This window comes from Phyllostomus discolor, chromosome 13 (assembly GCF_004126475.2).
Source record: "Phyllostomus discolor isolate MPI-MPIP mPhyDis1 chromosome 13, mPhyDis1.pri.v3, whole genome shotgun sequence".
NCBI classification, from domain to species: Eukaryota; Metazoa; Chordata; class Mammalia; order Chiroptera; family Phyllostomidae; genus Phyllostomus; species Phyllostomus discolor.
The window spans coordinates 34,354,471-34,369,565 of record NC_040915.2 but is presented as its reverse complement, the minus strand read 5'-3'; the positions used below and the strand labels follow the sequence as shown (position 1 = coordinate 34,369,565).

General features: G+C 52.5%; 1 protein-coding gene across 1 annotated transcript in view; it reads right to left on the bottom strand.

The window, feature by feature from the left end:
* DOCK2 (dedicator of cytokinesis 2) overlaps positions 1 to 15,095 on the bottom strand; it is a 362,016-nt gene that overhangs the window by 210,555 nt on the left and 136,366 nt on the right. Inside the window, exon 26 of the mRNA XM_036013875.1 lies at positions 14,191 to 14,336. Coding sequence (XP_035869768.1) covers positions 14,191 to 14,336 — 146 coding nt within the window. The remainder of the gene's footprint in view (positions 1 to 14,190; positions 14,337 to 15,095) is intronic.

The window sequence follows — 15,095 nt, the reverse complement described above, 5'->3', positions numbered from 1 at the left end:
ATGCCTTTGGAGGCTGGTTTTCACCTGTGTCTGAGGTGCCCTTCCCCACCCCCACCCCGTCGCCTGCCTATCTCCTACTCAGCGGTCAGAAAACAGCTCAGCGGACACCATCTGGAGGCCTTCCCTGACTCAATCACTCGGAACTCCCACCCCGTCTCAGGCGGGGTGGGCGCTGCGCCTTCGTGAGTTCCCGCACAATTTTGCTCCGACTTCGTGGAAGTAGGGAGCCACATCTTTCAATTTGGAATAACCAACGTGTGGCATCTGCTTGCCACAGAGTAAGTGCTAAGCACTTGGACAGATGCATGATGGATGTGTCCGCGGATGGGTGGGTGCTGAGACAGATGGATGAGGGGGTGAGGGGCAGAGCCTCCGTTTACGTCTTAATCAGCTCAGATTCTGATGCAAAATGAAAGACGTGCTAAGTCATCTATTCTCAAGAGGCAGAGATGCTGGTGACATTTTTCCTTCCATCGCACGCGTGCACCACCACCTCCTTTTTCACCCCACAACCAAGAGGGGGCGGTGCTGTCGCTCGTTTCCCAGAGCAGGCTTCAGGCAGACCAATAGGCTTCCAGGGATCAGGGGTGGGGGGTGTATTTTGGAAGGTTACAACTGCTCCTCTCCAACCTCCCCTGACTCGTGCCCTTGCTTGCCCCCCGATGTGAAAGCACCGTCCCTCCTGTTCCCCGAAGACCGGCTCTGTCCACAGACGGAAGTTCTCCAGCTGGCACAGGAGTTCTTTCAGACTCTGCTTGTCATGCTTCCAGGGCCGCTCCATGAGGTCCTGGGAGACCTATCTGTCCTCTGTCACCTGCCACAGCCAGAGAGGTGACTGTCAAGCCAGAGGGGGACATCAAAGAAAACAACAATGACAACACTAGCGTTGTCTTCATTTTTACATGTCTGATCCCTCACAAAAATGCGTACGTTATGACGTCTAACAAAATCAACTATCTCTTTCTCCATCTAGATCCTACCTCTAAAATTAAAACACTCATTCTTTAGAAACACTCATTGCCGATTGCACAAACACTACCAGACACAGAAATGATATTGCAGACCTGGAGGTCCAACCCTGCAACATGTGGAGGTTGTCGTGTATCTGGGATTCCCTCAAATTCTTATGTGTGCAACACCCCCAGCAGCACGCAGCTCTGCTCCCTCCACCCATTCATACAGCATACACATTTCATTTACATCCTTGATGGACAAGGGGGGGTCTCTGTTTTTACATATCCTTTGAGGAGGTGTCAGAGAAAGGGCTGGATTCAGACGGATTAAATTCTGGTTCTGCCACTCACGTGCTGTGCAGCTGACACCTATTTATTTTAACTCCTGTGAGCCTCAACTCATTCATAAGTAACGGGAGCGTGAAAACAATTTGCTCCCTGGATTACGGTACAAATTAATTGACTTCTGAATATAAGGTGCTTTACACAGTGTTTTGACTTCCAGCAGGTATCCATCAACGGGTGGCTCGCAAATAACAGTAATATTTTTAAATCTGGATCTGTCGTGAATTAGAATATAAAGCATGCGTGAGTAATTAGGATAAAACGCAAAACTAGATTCAAATAAATTCAACCTTTGGGTTCCACCGCCCCCCACCTGCTGCTGCCTTGAACACTGAAGAGTTAATAGTCCCTCACCTGCAGTGAGTGACAGGTAAAAAAAAAAAAAAAAGCTTGAAGATAACTGAAATCCATCATCCCTCTTGCACAGATATGTCTGAGTGACCTGCCTCAGATCACATCGACTGTCAGAACGAGAGCCGGAAATAGCACTCACATGTTCTCTACAGCTGCTAAAAGGCTCTCATATCAAACACCGCCTTCCCTATCACCACCGCCTCGACCAATACTGCAGGGGACGCAGACATTATTCATCAATCAAATACGTGTTATGGGATTGCGCTGGGGCCAGAGGGGAGGAAAGAAGAAACATATTGAGTGTCAACATAATAGTCTAACAAGATGTTACGTAGAGGTAAGCTGAGGCTCAGAGAGGCCAGGTACCTTCCCCGAGGTCACACAGTCAATCAGCAAGGAAGGTGGAATTTGAATCCATGTCTGTGTGTCTCCAAAGTTCACAATCTTTCCATTTAACTCAGTGAAAGTCGAGAGATATTTTCTGACTGCCCCATGTGTACAAGGTACCGTGTTAGCACACGGCAGGGAACGAGAGAGACACTGCATCCATGCGGCTTATTGTCTAATGCGAAAGCAGACAGTCTGAGGGGTGAGGTGTGGTGAGTGCCGACCAAGGTGGAGAGCCTACTGGGCTGGCCTAAAAGTTGCTTACATTTTTTTTCCATACGATGGCTCTAGTAGTGCTTAGTTGTCTTTAACTTCACTTAAAACAATTTTGTTAGATTGCATTGTGACAGCTGTCATATCAACATGCATTAAAAAAAGGATCAAAACTGGTGAATTTCTGTGCAGCCATTTTAATGTTGAGATGGAAGAAGATGTGAAACATTTTCGGTATATGATGCCTTATTATTTCAAGAAAGGTAAAAACACAACTAAAATGCCAAAAAAAAGACTTGTGCAGTGTATGGAGAAGGTGCATGACTGGTCAGACGTGTCAAAAGTGGTTTGTGAAGTTTCTTGATACTATTGACATTTTGGCTAAATAATTCTTTGCTGTGGGGCTGTCTTATGCATTGGAAGGCGTTTAGCAGCACCCCTGGCCTCTACCTACTAGAAGCCAATAGCGGGAGATAGCTGACATACTCAAAATATCCAAATCAATAAAGTTATTGGTGAAAATGAAAAATATGCCTTTTACTTTACAGAGAAAAAAAACCCGAATGGACTTTATGGCCAACCCAATACAATGTTCGTAAAGTATTCGTGAAATGAGGCCAAGGACACGTGAGCCCCCACCCAGGGTCCCTCCACAGAGTGCCTCTGTCCCAGGGTCCAGTGGCGCTGCGGGCTAAACACCCCACCCCACACAGGCCGGCCCCGCTACGGCTTGGCATCGCTTCTGCGGGAAAACGCATGCTGAATTCTGAGCCGGCGCAGAAGCCGTGAGGGGACAGCGCACCAGCGCTCAAAGTCGTGCTGCTTCGTACGTGCTGCTGAAGGCAACAAATCTGCCTTCCTCACCAGGGTCTGCTGAGTATAAAAAATTAAAATGAGTGTCAGCATGTATTTGAGAAAGGAGAATAACTGAAGATGAAGGGATCAATCAAACCGCAGAGATTAATTATTGAGTGTCTGCTCAGAATCTGGCACCACGCCCGGGCCACGGAGAGGAGGAGGAGAGACAGAAGACTGGATCGGCCCTGGCCTTGCAGAGTCTGTGAACCCCCATAGGGTAAGAGGACCCCCATATCAGAGCACGCCCGATGGTGATGCAGTCTGTGAAAAATTCTAAGAGGTGGCGGTGGACACATGTCTGTGGAAGGGGCTGGGGGCAGGGGTGAGGGAGAAGGGGAGCTGCCCCGGGGCTTCCGGAGCCAGCTCGGATTCGCGCATTCAGACAGGGTTTGTGGTGGCGGTGGGAGAGGTGCTCGCTGAGGAGAAAGGCACAGGACAGCGGGAAAGTGAATGGACCACCGAGGCCAGGGACCGGAGTTGGGGAACACTGGGAAACAAGGTCCCAGAGTAGTTGTGAATGAAAGAGCGTTTGGTCTCTATCGCCTTTGCATCCACGGTGCCCAGAATGGGGCCTGGCAAATGCCAGGTGCTCAGTTCGTGTTTTGTGAGACGGAAAGGCATCGCCTTAGTTGAAAAGAAAAATAACAAGATAAAAAAAAAAAACCCCAAACTGTTAGTCCTGTTTCAACGTATGCCAGGCAGGCCTACTATGACAAGGAACAAAAGTAAAACCGCAGATAATTAAGTGCTCGATTCTACGATAAAATCAAAAGTTGTCAGACGCAGTCGGGAAAGTGATGACACGAGACGAAAAGAAGCTGGAATGCTTTCTTAACGGAAGGCGAAGTTGGGTCGGGCCCATCAGGAAAGGCAAGGTTTGTCCCTGGAAGTCGCAGTCCAGATGCTCACGGCGGGGAGGCGGCCGCCACACGCCTGTGACTCCAGTCCCCCGGAGAGCAACAGGAAGGAGCAGGACTGTGATTTTACTGAACAATGTAGCGAGTCACAAAAAGGAGATCGGAGAGCGAGGTTCCGGTTACGAGTCACTAACTGGAGACCCTCAGGACAAGCCAGAGTGAACGCTGTCCAGACGGAGGAAACAGGAAAGGGACAAAGAAAGGGGAAAGGACATGGAGGCGGGGTGGGGCGGTGCGAGAAATGGTGTGCCCAGAACACACAGCGCACGGACAGAGAACAGTAGGGAGTGCGGTCAGAGAGGACAGCTCCGTTGAGTTTGAGGTCCGGGCGGAAGAAGCCGCGGTCACAACGGAGCCAGAGAGACCTGGAGCGTGTCGCGCTGCTTGGAGAACCGGGGCTGAAACGGAACACTTCACTTCCCAGCCTGTCCTGCCAAGGTAACAGCGGTTCATCTCATGGGCGGTGCTCTGACATCTCCCTGAGGAAGTGTCTATTCCAGGACTTGGGCTGTTTTCTGGAGACTTCTCCTCTGCGGCCCCTGGTGGTCACCCCAGGTTGAGGGGACAGCTGGGGCCACTCCAGACGGAGCCGCGGAGCAAAGGCATCTTTAAAAACAAAGCATCTCCCTTCTCGCTTAACACAGTTCGCTCCGGGATTTACATCGAGACCAGCCGGGCAAATCAAAGTTATAGCTCCCTCAGTAACTGTAACCTGGACCAAACGTGGCTATATTTTTCTGCTGCTGAGCGGGCTTTTAACTCATGCTCCCAGCTGTGAACGGAAGATTTAATTCAGACATTATGTAGGAGAAGCTTTTTGGAAAGCAAGTGGCTGGCCCAGTGAAGGTTCGGTGTAAATGGCTGTTCCTTTCAACTCGCGCCTTTATGCAGGGTTCCCCGCAGACAGAAGCCTTCCGTAGCATCCTTTTGCAGGGTGAGCAGAGAAGTGCCTTCTCCACCCCTGAGAGCTGCCCCGCTTGCTCATTCACACGCCAGAACCCAGCCTCGTCACTGCGGGTGGCCGGTGTTGACAAAGGGCCCTACTACACAAAGGACTGAGCAGAGACACCACTCAGGCACTTGACTGGGGTGGGGGAGGGGCAAAACGTAAGAGGCTCATAAACTCATAATCGAGATGACTCAACTTAGCGCCACGGTTTTAAAAGTAAAAATCAATGCAAAAATCCATGACCGAGTATCAAAATACTGGCTACTTAAACCATCCTGCACGGAAATATTATTTGTCTTGTGACTGGATTTGTGGTTGCCCTGGTACACGTTGCTGCCGCCCTCGGCCTGGCCTGGGACTGGGAGGCCGTCAAGGTGGACGTGGGGTACAGGACAGAAGGGGGCACAGAGAGGCCATCGCCGGCTCGGCGGCAGGCAAGCTCCTCCGGACCTTGGTCAGGGCAGATACAGAAATACTAAAGAATACCTCAAGAAGTGTTTCAGTTGGTGCCGATGGGACAGAACGTGTTGGGTTATTAATTTTATTGGGGGGGGACTTCTAGTCTCCTCTCAACAGCAGCTGTCTCTTGATTCTCCGGGTGGATCCCCTGAGAACAAACAACCCAAGGGCCCTCTGGGAAGTTATGCCAAACCACCCACTGTCCAAGCCTGCGAAGCAAAGAGCAGGCGGCATTCGAACCCCAAAAGCTGGCCTGGGAATGGCTGCATGGGCAGGGCTGTCGAAGAGCCCAAGTAACGTGCTGCAGCTCTCCAGGTCCCTGCCGCCGGGACAGGCCCGTCCATATTCCCAGTCCCCAGAACCTGGTCCTGGGTCAGTGCACGCGAGTGGCTCAGCCAAGTCCTGGCCTCGTTGCTCAGTCGGTAGGTGTTACGTTCCCCTCCTGACGGGTCAGAGTACTTCACAGTATGGAAGCCTCTGGCAAGCCCAGTCATTCGTCTGTGGATTTTGTACTTTTCACTGAAAAAGCAGGGAAAACCTTTCATCCCTTCACACTGAAACAGGTGTGCTTTGGGGCACTGTCCATCCTCAAAACGCACCCTCTGTATGTGGGCAGTCCCCCCTGACGTACCTCGGAAATAATCTTAAATGTTCTTTAGTTTGAAAGGTTAGGCTTTCAAACTGCAAAGGTCACGCAGAAAACTCCCATCCCCCTTCACCCAGCTTCCCTTAATGTCGGCATTAACTGGAGCACAATGGCCAGCCCAGGAAATGTGTGGGCACGACACTACGAACTGAACCACAGACCTGATTCTAGCGCAGCCAGGCTCCTGGCCTGTGATGCAATTCGGGGTCCTGCACTGAACTTAGCTGCCATGGTCCTGAGCCCCCTCCAGTACGTGATGGGGCCCTGGGCAGTGCATTGTGGGCACGACCCCCCTTGGGAGTGGTGTCCTGTCCTGCTCAGCACGCCTTGTCAAGAGGCATGCGATGCCACCGTGTCCTTGCTGGTGCTGCCGCCTCTCGTCACGTGGTTCGGGTGCTGCAGGTCAGGTTCCTGCGCCATCCAGTTACAATCTCTCCATTTGTCACTGGTAAGTGGATACTTTGGGAAGATACTTGGAGACTATGCAAATATCGTTATTTCTCATCATGCTTTTGCCCAACAAGCCTGGTATCCATTAGTGGTTCTTCCTTGTAACAATGGTTCCTGTGGTGTTTGCCTAATCAAAATGAATTTTTAATCATCTTTAAACCCTACTTGAGGCCGAAAGGACAAACCCGCCTGGGGGAAAGACAACACTCTCCCCGGGAAGGGGCCGTTCCCACGGCGGTGCAGACGAGACGTCTAGCTTTTGCACAGCAATGGCAAACCCACGGCCCCCAAGTCGCCTTCCCACCCCTGCCTGGGCCAGAGTCGGGGCCCTCCTCCTCACTGGTCTGTGTAGGTGCTCAGAATCTCGACGCTGCTAGCAGCGAAGCCGTGGGCGGCCATCAATGACCGTCACGGCGAACGGCACAGATTTCCGCATCTCCGCTCAAGGTGGGGCGTTTGGTCGGTCTTAAACACGGCTCCCTCCCTGGAGTGCCTTCGCTTTGTGCCATCCCCAGAGAGCCTCTACGCAGCGGCAGACGCAGGGGCCGCGGGGGAGGAGGGAGAGGAGAGACGTGCGGAGGCGGCTCCCCTGGGCCTTCGGGTTTTTATTTTTTATAATTCCTTTGAGTCCCGGGCAGTGATGTGTTGGAAAGTGTTTACCAGTCGGCTCTTGAGGAAGAAAAAAATGAAAAGTCTGGATATCCGGTGCGTGCCAGCTCTGTGTACGAGACCCCTGCGTCGCTGATTGCCAGCTGCCGACGTGACGTCACCGAACACGCAGTGGGAGCAGAGCGTGACGTAGTATTCCCACCAAACGGACACAATCGGCGGGAGAACAAAGTGCAGTGAGATCGTTAAAAAGTGATGCATTTTGAGTCTCTATTTGTCACCTCTGATTTTAATTTCGTTTATTTAATTATAGATATTTATATAAATTTTTAATAATGGCAGTTATTTAACAAATAACTCACAAAAGTCCTAAAATTGAATGCTTGGTTCTCTCGAGCTGGTGTGAGCCAGCTCCAGCATACCACCCCCTACCGTGACTGTCACGAGCCCTGAAGCTCTGGACCCCCAGAGGAGCCCCTGAGAATGCAGGGTGGCAACCTCCTGCAGGCCCCCCGGGAGGAAGGAGCACTCGGGAGGTCCAGATACCCTGCCGGGGCCGGCTCTGCTCCAGCGGCAGCATCTGCTGCTCCCTGGCAGCCCCGCCCCAAAGCATCTGGTGCCACCAGGCTGGCAGGAGGGGGGCCTCCGGTGAGAAGGGGCACAGAGCCCTTCCCAGGCTCAGGGCATATTTGCCATTCTCCCAGGAGGCCACCTGGCCCTTTACTGTTCCTAGACGAGTTGCAGGGAAGGTTCAGGAGCAGCCTGGGACGGTGGACGGAGCATGGGAAGGCAGGAGAGTAAGGGAAGCAGAAAGGCCACGTGTCCTGAGTATATGGACTATCTGCTGGGGGCAAGGCTGCCTGTTCTCACAGGTGTTCCTGTTCCCTGCAACCCCGACCACCCGGGGAAACAGCGTCCCCATTGTATGACAGAGACATTGTATGACTTCCCAAGGTTCCCCAGTGAGGGAGAAGGGGAGCTAGGAAGTACGCCCTCTCTGCTCACCACCATCGCCCGGCTTCTAGCACGGGGCCCACGACAGGTGCTAAGTAGCCTGACTCCCTGACTCCAAAGCGTGCGCTTGTCCCTCCACCAGGAAAACGATGCTGGGACAGTGTGAGTGCGACGCAGTGGCAGGCGCTGGTGCAGGAGAGGTCATTGACTTGGGAGTCCGACACAGTGACTCCCTCCCAGCTCTGCCTTTTACCAACTCTGACCTGTGTCAGGCGGGTCACCTAGCCTCTCTCTGGGACTCAGGCTCCTCGCTCATCAAATGGGAACAATAAGATCTACTTGCCACTCGGTGGCCAGAAACAAACCACTATGATTTATGAGAAAAGATTTTGCAGGCTACACAGTGCTGGGGAAAAAATGTGTATTAGATGTCACTGTCTGTGACCTCATAATGTCACTCTGCTGGCCTAGCAGAGGCACAGTTAATGCCATGAAAGCAAAGGAGGAGCAAGGGGTAGAAAGGAAATGGTCTTGGACATAGCAGAAGGCAGAGGGTTTGATCTATTTCAACTTCAAGTTGGGGGATTAATTAGCTGCTCTCTGCTTGGAATGCACCACAGACGAAGAATTTCAGCTAGCCTCGTCTCCCTGCCTTTTATTTGAGATACGAGGGAGCAGACAGAAGAAAGCCTGCTGCTCTTGCACAGTGGTATTGATTCCTGGGAATTAAATGGTAATGCAAAGAGGAGGCATCAGCCTCTCTCCAGCCCTGCTTCAGGCAGGCTGCCGAGGATTCTGGGAGAGCACAGAACCCAGGCTGGCCACTGGGGATGCACTGCAGAGGTCCCCGGGCACAGAACTGCGGAGGGTGCTTCTTTCCCAGGATTCAGGTCAGGGGCAGTGCCGGACCAAGGGCACCCTCCGGTCAGACTACTCCCTGTACGCGCCGCAGTCCCTCCCTCTCCCCACCCATCAGGCCCTCACAGAGCTGAAAATGCTGATGCGCTTCTGCTGTCCATGCCTGGTCCTCTTTGAGGGAGGGCCAAGCCTGGGAGTGTCAGTGTGTGTCTTTATGCATTAAAAAATACATGTGCCAATATGTTGATGAATTGCATATAGCAGGTGGGGGAGATAGAGGAATGGGAGTGGGAGATAGGGATGAAAGGTAAGAAATGCAGAGAGAGAGAGAGAGAGAGAGAGAGAGAGAGAGAGAATGAATACGGGAGGGCCTTGCATAGCCCAGTGAGGACAACATGTCATGAACTGAGTGGGATCAGTTCAACCCCTATACCTGATATCCAAGGAAGGTAAAAAGAGGAAAAAGCAGACATATCTTCTTAGACTCAGAGCAGGAGACCCAAGGGAGCAATCAGGCCCTGTCATTGATTTGCGCAAGTCATATTCATTCATTCATTCATTCATTCTTTTTTTCTTTCAATAGATAGCTTTGTGCGCCTGCCATTGGAGGGGGCAGAGAAGCAGGGCAGGCGTGGTTGATTCCCCCACAGGGCACTCCTGCTTCCACAGGCAGATGCGTCCACAGCGGAGGACACGCAGGTGCCAGCCAGAGCAGGCCTACGCTGCTCCTGGGACCACGAGAGAGGAGGGCCGAGAGGGTGAGAGGAGGCTGCCTGGGGAGAGTGAACTTTCCTCCGGCTTCCGAACGTTGGCGGGATTCAGCTCGGCACAGAGTGGAGGTGAGGGCTCTTTGTGGCAGTGCCGGCAGCAGGCACACAGCCCACGAGTGGGGGAGTGCGGTGCGTGCGGGAGACTGGGTTGTAACGGTGCAGGAGGATGCGGCGGGACGGTGGAACTGCTGAGGGGCCAGGCTGAGAAGCCGGGGAGTGAGGCTCGCTCTCTGAGTGTCTGGACACAAGGCCTGGCAGAGGACGGTGCTGTGGTGTCAGTCTGGACACAGTGTGACGGCACCCAGCGAGGGGAGTCCTCCAACCTGCCTGGGGGGGGAGGGGAGAGGACATGGAGTGGAGAGATTTCGGAAAGGAAGTGCTATCTGAGCCGAACCTAAACGGGGATAGGCATCTTACTTGCACAGAAAGAATGAGAGCTGGAAAGGACCTTCCAAGCAAGAGAAAATGCATGAGCGAAAGCCCTCCCCACCAGCGCCTGAGCTGATGAATCCAAACATGGAACCCCCGACCAGTCATGACTAAAAGAGGGGGCCTCGCTCGAACCCTCAGGCCTGGTGAGCGGACTCCTGAGTTGACTTCTAAAGGGCGGACTCTGGGCCTGCCCTGCATCCATGCTGCAGATATGGCCGACGCCGTGTCCCCGCAGAGTCACGAGTCAGCTTCACCCACTGCGTGGCTGGCAACCAGGGCACAGGGCGTGACTCCCCTTTCCGTCAGACGGATGACATACAGAAATAAAAGCCTGTGTCGAGAAGAGAAGAGCCAACTCCCTCCTGCTCTGGCACGAAATTCAACTTGGTGAGTGACTCAGCAGATGCCAGGCACAGAACGCAGCCAGTGTGACACCTCCTTTTCTAAGTAACCTAAGTTGACAGCTCAACTTAGTCCACGGGGCGGGGCCGGGGAAGGAAAGGCGTTCAGAGAGGCAGAAGTCTGACCTTTCATCCTGCACCTGAGCCTGTCCCTTTCATATGCTAAGAGCAACTGCAGCTAGCAGGGCGAGGAAATTTAACACTATGGTGAAAAAAATACCAACCCCCAGGCAAAGGGGGACAATCTCATGACCTCAGGCAGATGCCACCCAGGGTTACAATGAATAAGGTAATAACAGGGAAACCAGCTTCCTCATGCCAGGCCTGCTGTGCTGGGGTGTAATTAGGGAAACAATGGAAACCTACTGGAGACAAGCGTTCTTTCCCATCCCCCAAGCACACAATGCGCCCCAGAAGGAAGCTTGGCATCCTGCACTGCAATTGGGAAGCTTCCACGTGCGGTTCCGCCCCTGGGCCATGGCTCCTGCGGCGGGAAGACGCAGCCTGTGCTTGGGGTGTGGGGCTGGGCGGTTCCCCGGACCCACAAAGAGCCAGTGAGTGATACACGGCTGGGCGGCTGGGCTATCATCTGCAGAGAGGAGCCTCACCATCAGGACAAAAATCCAGGACGTTCACCCTGGGAGCCTTTGTAATTTTCCTTCCTAATGTCCAATTTTGAGGAGTTGGTGCCCGTAGAAAGCAAACAGCACATCCAACGGTCTGGATTCTCAAAGTCAGAGCTTTGCATGGGCCATGTCCCCGCTGCCGCATGAAAATGAACTGCTGAGTACAGATGAATGGGCTCGAAGACTTTGCCATGTTACGGTTTATTAAATGCCATATTGGAAGATGGCAGGTTTTGCAGACTGCAAAGGGCTCTTCAATTAGGAAGGTAAAGGAGTGAAGAAGAGCCCAACTGTTCTTCTATTTCCAGGGGACACCAAAGATGGAGGGAAAAATAGGTCATAGGAGAGCAGTGGTTCTTAAGAGTGTGTCCCTGAATCAGCAGCATCCACATCAGCGGGGAACTTGTTAGAAAAATAAACAGTCAGGCCCCATCCTTCAAACTCGATGATCAGAAATCTGTTTTAATAGCTCCTCCAAGTCACTCGGATTCAGGCTCAAGTGCCAGACCTTCCGCACTGGAGGTGCTGTGGTCCTCCCCCCTGGCTGCCTGTTAGCGTCACCTGGAAAACTTGTCACCAAGATGCCCCCGCCAACCCCAGGCCAATTAAATCGGAACAGCTAGGGCTGGTGCCAACGTGGGTGATGCAAGTGTGCAGCCGGAGTGGAGAGCCACTCTCTATTATGGCAAGAGAGATTTAGATGAGCTTCTTGGGGCTGGTGGTTTTCAGTTTAGCTCAAAGCGGTGATGGCCAGTGCATGAATCTCCGTCAGAGAAAAAGCTATTGAGAAGTGGAGAGATTTTCATATCTAAGAGCTGGAGAGTTGAAATGTGAAGCTCCAAAAGCATCAGAATCGTGTGCCAAGCCCAATGGTAACAATAGTATTTAATAACTCATCCAGCACAGACAGCTGAGTTGCTCCTCCTAGGGAAAGGGCTGGGACAGTCCCCACAGCCCAAAGTCATTATGAAAGTAGTGCACTCGAAGGCAGCGAAGAGTGACACCCCGCCTCCCACACACCTCACCTCCACACGCCACAGTCCCCCAAGGGGAGCTCAGCCTCCCACTCACATCTCTGCTTTAAAGCCCCCGGCACCCAGGGCATAGGAGACAGCAGCCTCTTCTCGCCGGTGTCTGGTGTCACCCAGTGTGCAGACCGATGACAGCCTGTCAGGACAGAACTCTGGGAGGACACTCGCACGGCATCAGCGGGGTCTCGGCATCACTGCTTACCAAGCCAGCTGTGAGCTGGGGCCGCCCGACCCACGCCAGGAACTGGGCAGTTCGCCCACTGTAAGCACGCTCCTCAAACTGGGGTCTGTGGGCCTCTAGTCGCAAGGACCCAGGTTTTACCCCCACGAGAAGGGAGCTGAGTATTACTGAGATGTAAGGAACACTGCAAGTTCCTTTCAGGAGGAAGGGGCAACATCCTGTAGAATGTTTCTGGAAAGTTGGTGGGCCAACCTCCGTGTCCCTGCCCTGTGAGAGTCAGGCCAAACTGTCCCCACACATTTTAGGGCCAGCTGGACAGCTGTGAAGTTGTGTCTGAGACCGCCATTATCAGAACATCATCACAGAGCGAATCTTGAGTCCTGGAGCTTTCAGGTGTTAAACTCCCTCTCTCTCTAAAAACAGGGTGAGGACAGAAAGACAATGAGAAGGAAAAGATCAGGCGTGTGCATCTCTAATGTCTATGATTACACGCACTTTGAAGTCTGGCCGACCTGGGTTTGAATTTGGACCATGCAGTTTACTCCCTGGAGCTGAACGGTACACTTATGAATTTCAGGTGTTCCATCTGCAAAATGGGAATCATAATCCTCAGCGGCACTGATCAGGGTGAGCAGAAAGAAGGCATGGATCCCCCTTAGCTCCGTGCCTGGGAAACAACAAATAAAGTAGCATCTGCGATCATTAATTATTGCCCGGGAACAGCCAGCTGCAGCTTCACGTCCTTTGTGAGGGCTTGCCTGACAAAAACGTTCTCTCTCTCTCTCCCTCTCTCTCACACACACACACACACACACACACACACACACACACACAAACCCTCAGAGTCTCTGTAGTTTCAGTGCCGCTGGTATGCATCTAGATTCTAGTCATTACACAATGTTACCCTGAAATTGCTTATTTACACGTCTGCAAGGATTTTCTTAGGAAAAGAGACCATGCTTCTGTGCACCCAATGTGTGGCACATACCTGGTGCGCCATATGTACAGGTGAGTGAGTGAGTGAGTGAATGAATGAAGGAAGCAAGCGACTGTGTTTCCCTGGTAATGAGGTAAGAAGATGAATCAGGACAGCAAGGACAGAAAGGCCGACGCGGAAGAGAGATGAACAAAGAAATGGCTGACTATGGGGTCTGGGCGGTTTTCTAATTATAGCCCATCGCACAGACGGTTCGTCTGGAAGGCCCTCTCCGAGGGCTCTCCCAGAGTGGGAGCTGCGGGGGAGCTCACGCAAACACTCAGAAGAGACTTCCCGGCTGTTTGCCCCTGCCCTGTCCTCTGGACGCAGCCCACCTCCACATCGGGCGGAGGCTTCCTGGACGCTCCTTCTGAGCGCTCTGCTCATTCATAGCGAGCCCTAACCACGCTCACCCTCCCAGCAGATGACTGGAGGAACGAGACCAAATGCAATCACCTAGGAAAGCAGAACGGAGGGTTTTTTTTTCCCCCTTGGCCAGGTAGGGATGGGAAACTCCCCCTCCCGCCCCTGCAAACCAAACTGCAGTGACGGACGAGTCCACACATGTCTTCCCTACGCCACGAGAGGGGCTGTCTGACCAGGAGCAAGCCGGCAACAGGCCACGGGCTCTACTCCAGGCCCCGAGCCATCTCTCACCGCCATGGGGGTCAGTCCCTGGACAGGCCGGCCCGCCACTCGAGCCATCGACTTTTATCTTTAGATTTCAATTGCTATTCATAAGCACTGATATTTTAGAGCTGCATCACGTCGGGCCCGGTCCGAGTCCAGGGCACCTACTGTGCGTCGCCGTGGGGACTCACCACGTCCTGACAGCTGAGCACCTCCAGGATGCTGTTGAGCAGCTCGACGCAGTACTTCTTCTCCTGGAGCTGGTGCTGCAGGTCGTCCTGCTCCAGCAGCTCCTTCAGCTCCTTGGTGATGACGGGCAGCAGGATGTCCCGGCATTCTGGAAGGAAGGCGGTTCAGAGGCACGTGAGCTTCCTCGTTTCTTAGTTTCTGCACTTTCTGGGTTTTAGATAACTTTTCATGAAACAGATAATTCATGAATATTTAAAATCTAAACATTAAAGATCAGGTCAACATTTCCAGGGAACATCACTCACAATTCCGGTCCCTCCCCCAGCCTGTTAAGACTGGCCATAAAAGACTAAAAGACAGAGCTATGGAATAATTAAGATGAGATTTGTGTTTTAATCTTAAAAGTTCATCCTGCTGGTATTCTAGTTGAGATGCCTCAGTTAGATTGCATTACAAAGATATGAATCCCAGAGAAAAGGCCCGTTTGGAGACTTGAGATGTTAATAAAGATCTCCTTGGGAAGTCACAAGACTTTAAATGCCCCTTAAAGTGGAACTAAATTAGTAAATTATCGTGGAAAGGTCTGATAGTGAGTTCTCCTTCCTAGAAGTACAGCATTTGAGCAGTAGGTCGCTGCCTACGGATAGGGATGGTAGGGGGCATCGCAAGTTGCAGAGGAAGGGGTCAACTGAATCACTGTCAAACCCCATCGAGTGTTCCGTGGCTCCGTAAAGGAAAGGTTCAGAGGAAGTAGCAGGGGGGGAAGGATGTATTTGCTAGGTGGGAAGCCAGCGGGCAAGTTTATGCTGTTCACCAGCCACTGTGCTTGTGGGGGGCTGCGGACCAGTCCCCAGCAGAAGCAGGGGCTTGTCAATCTGAAAGTCATCTGCCTTACAGGTTAGCCCAA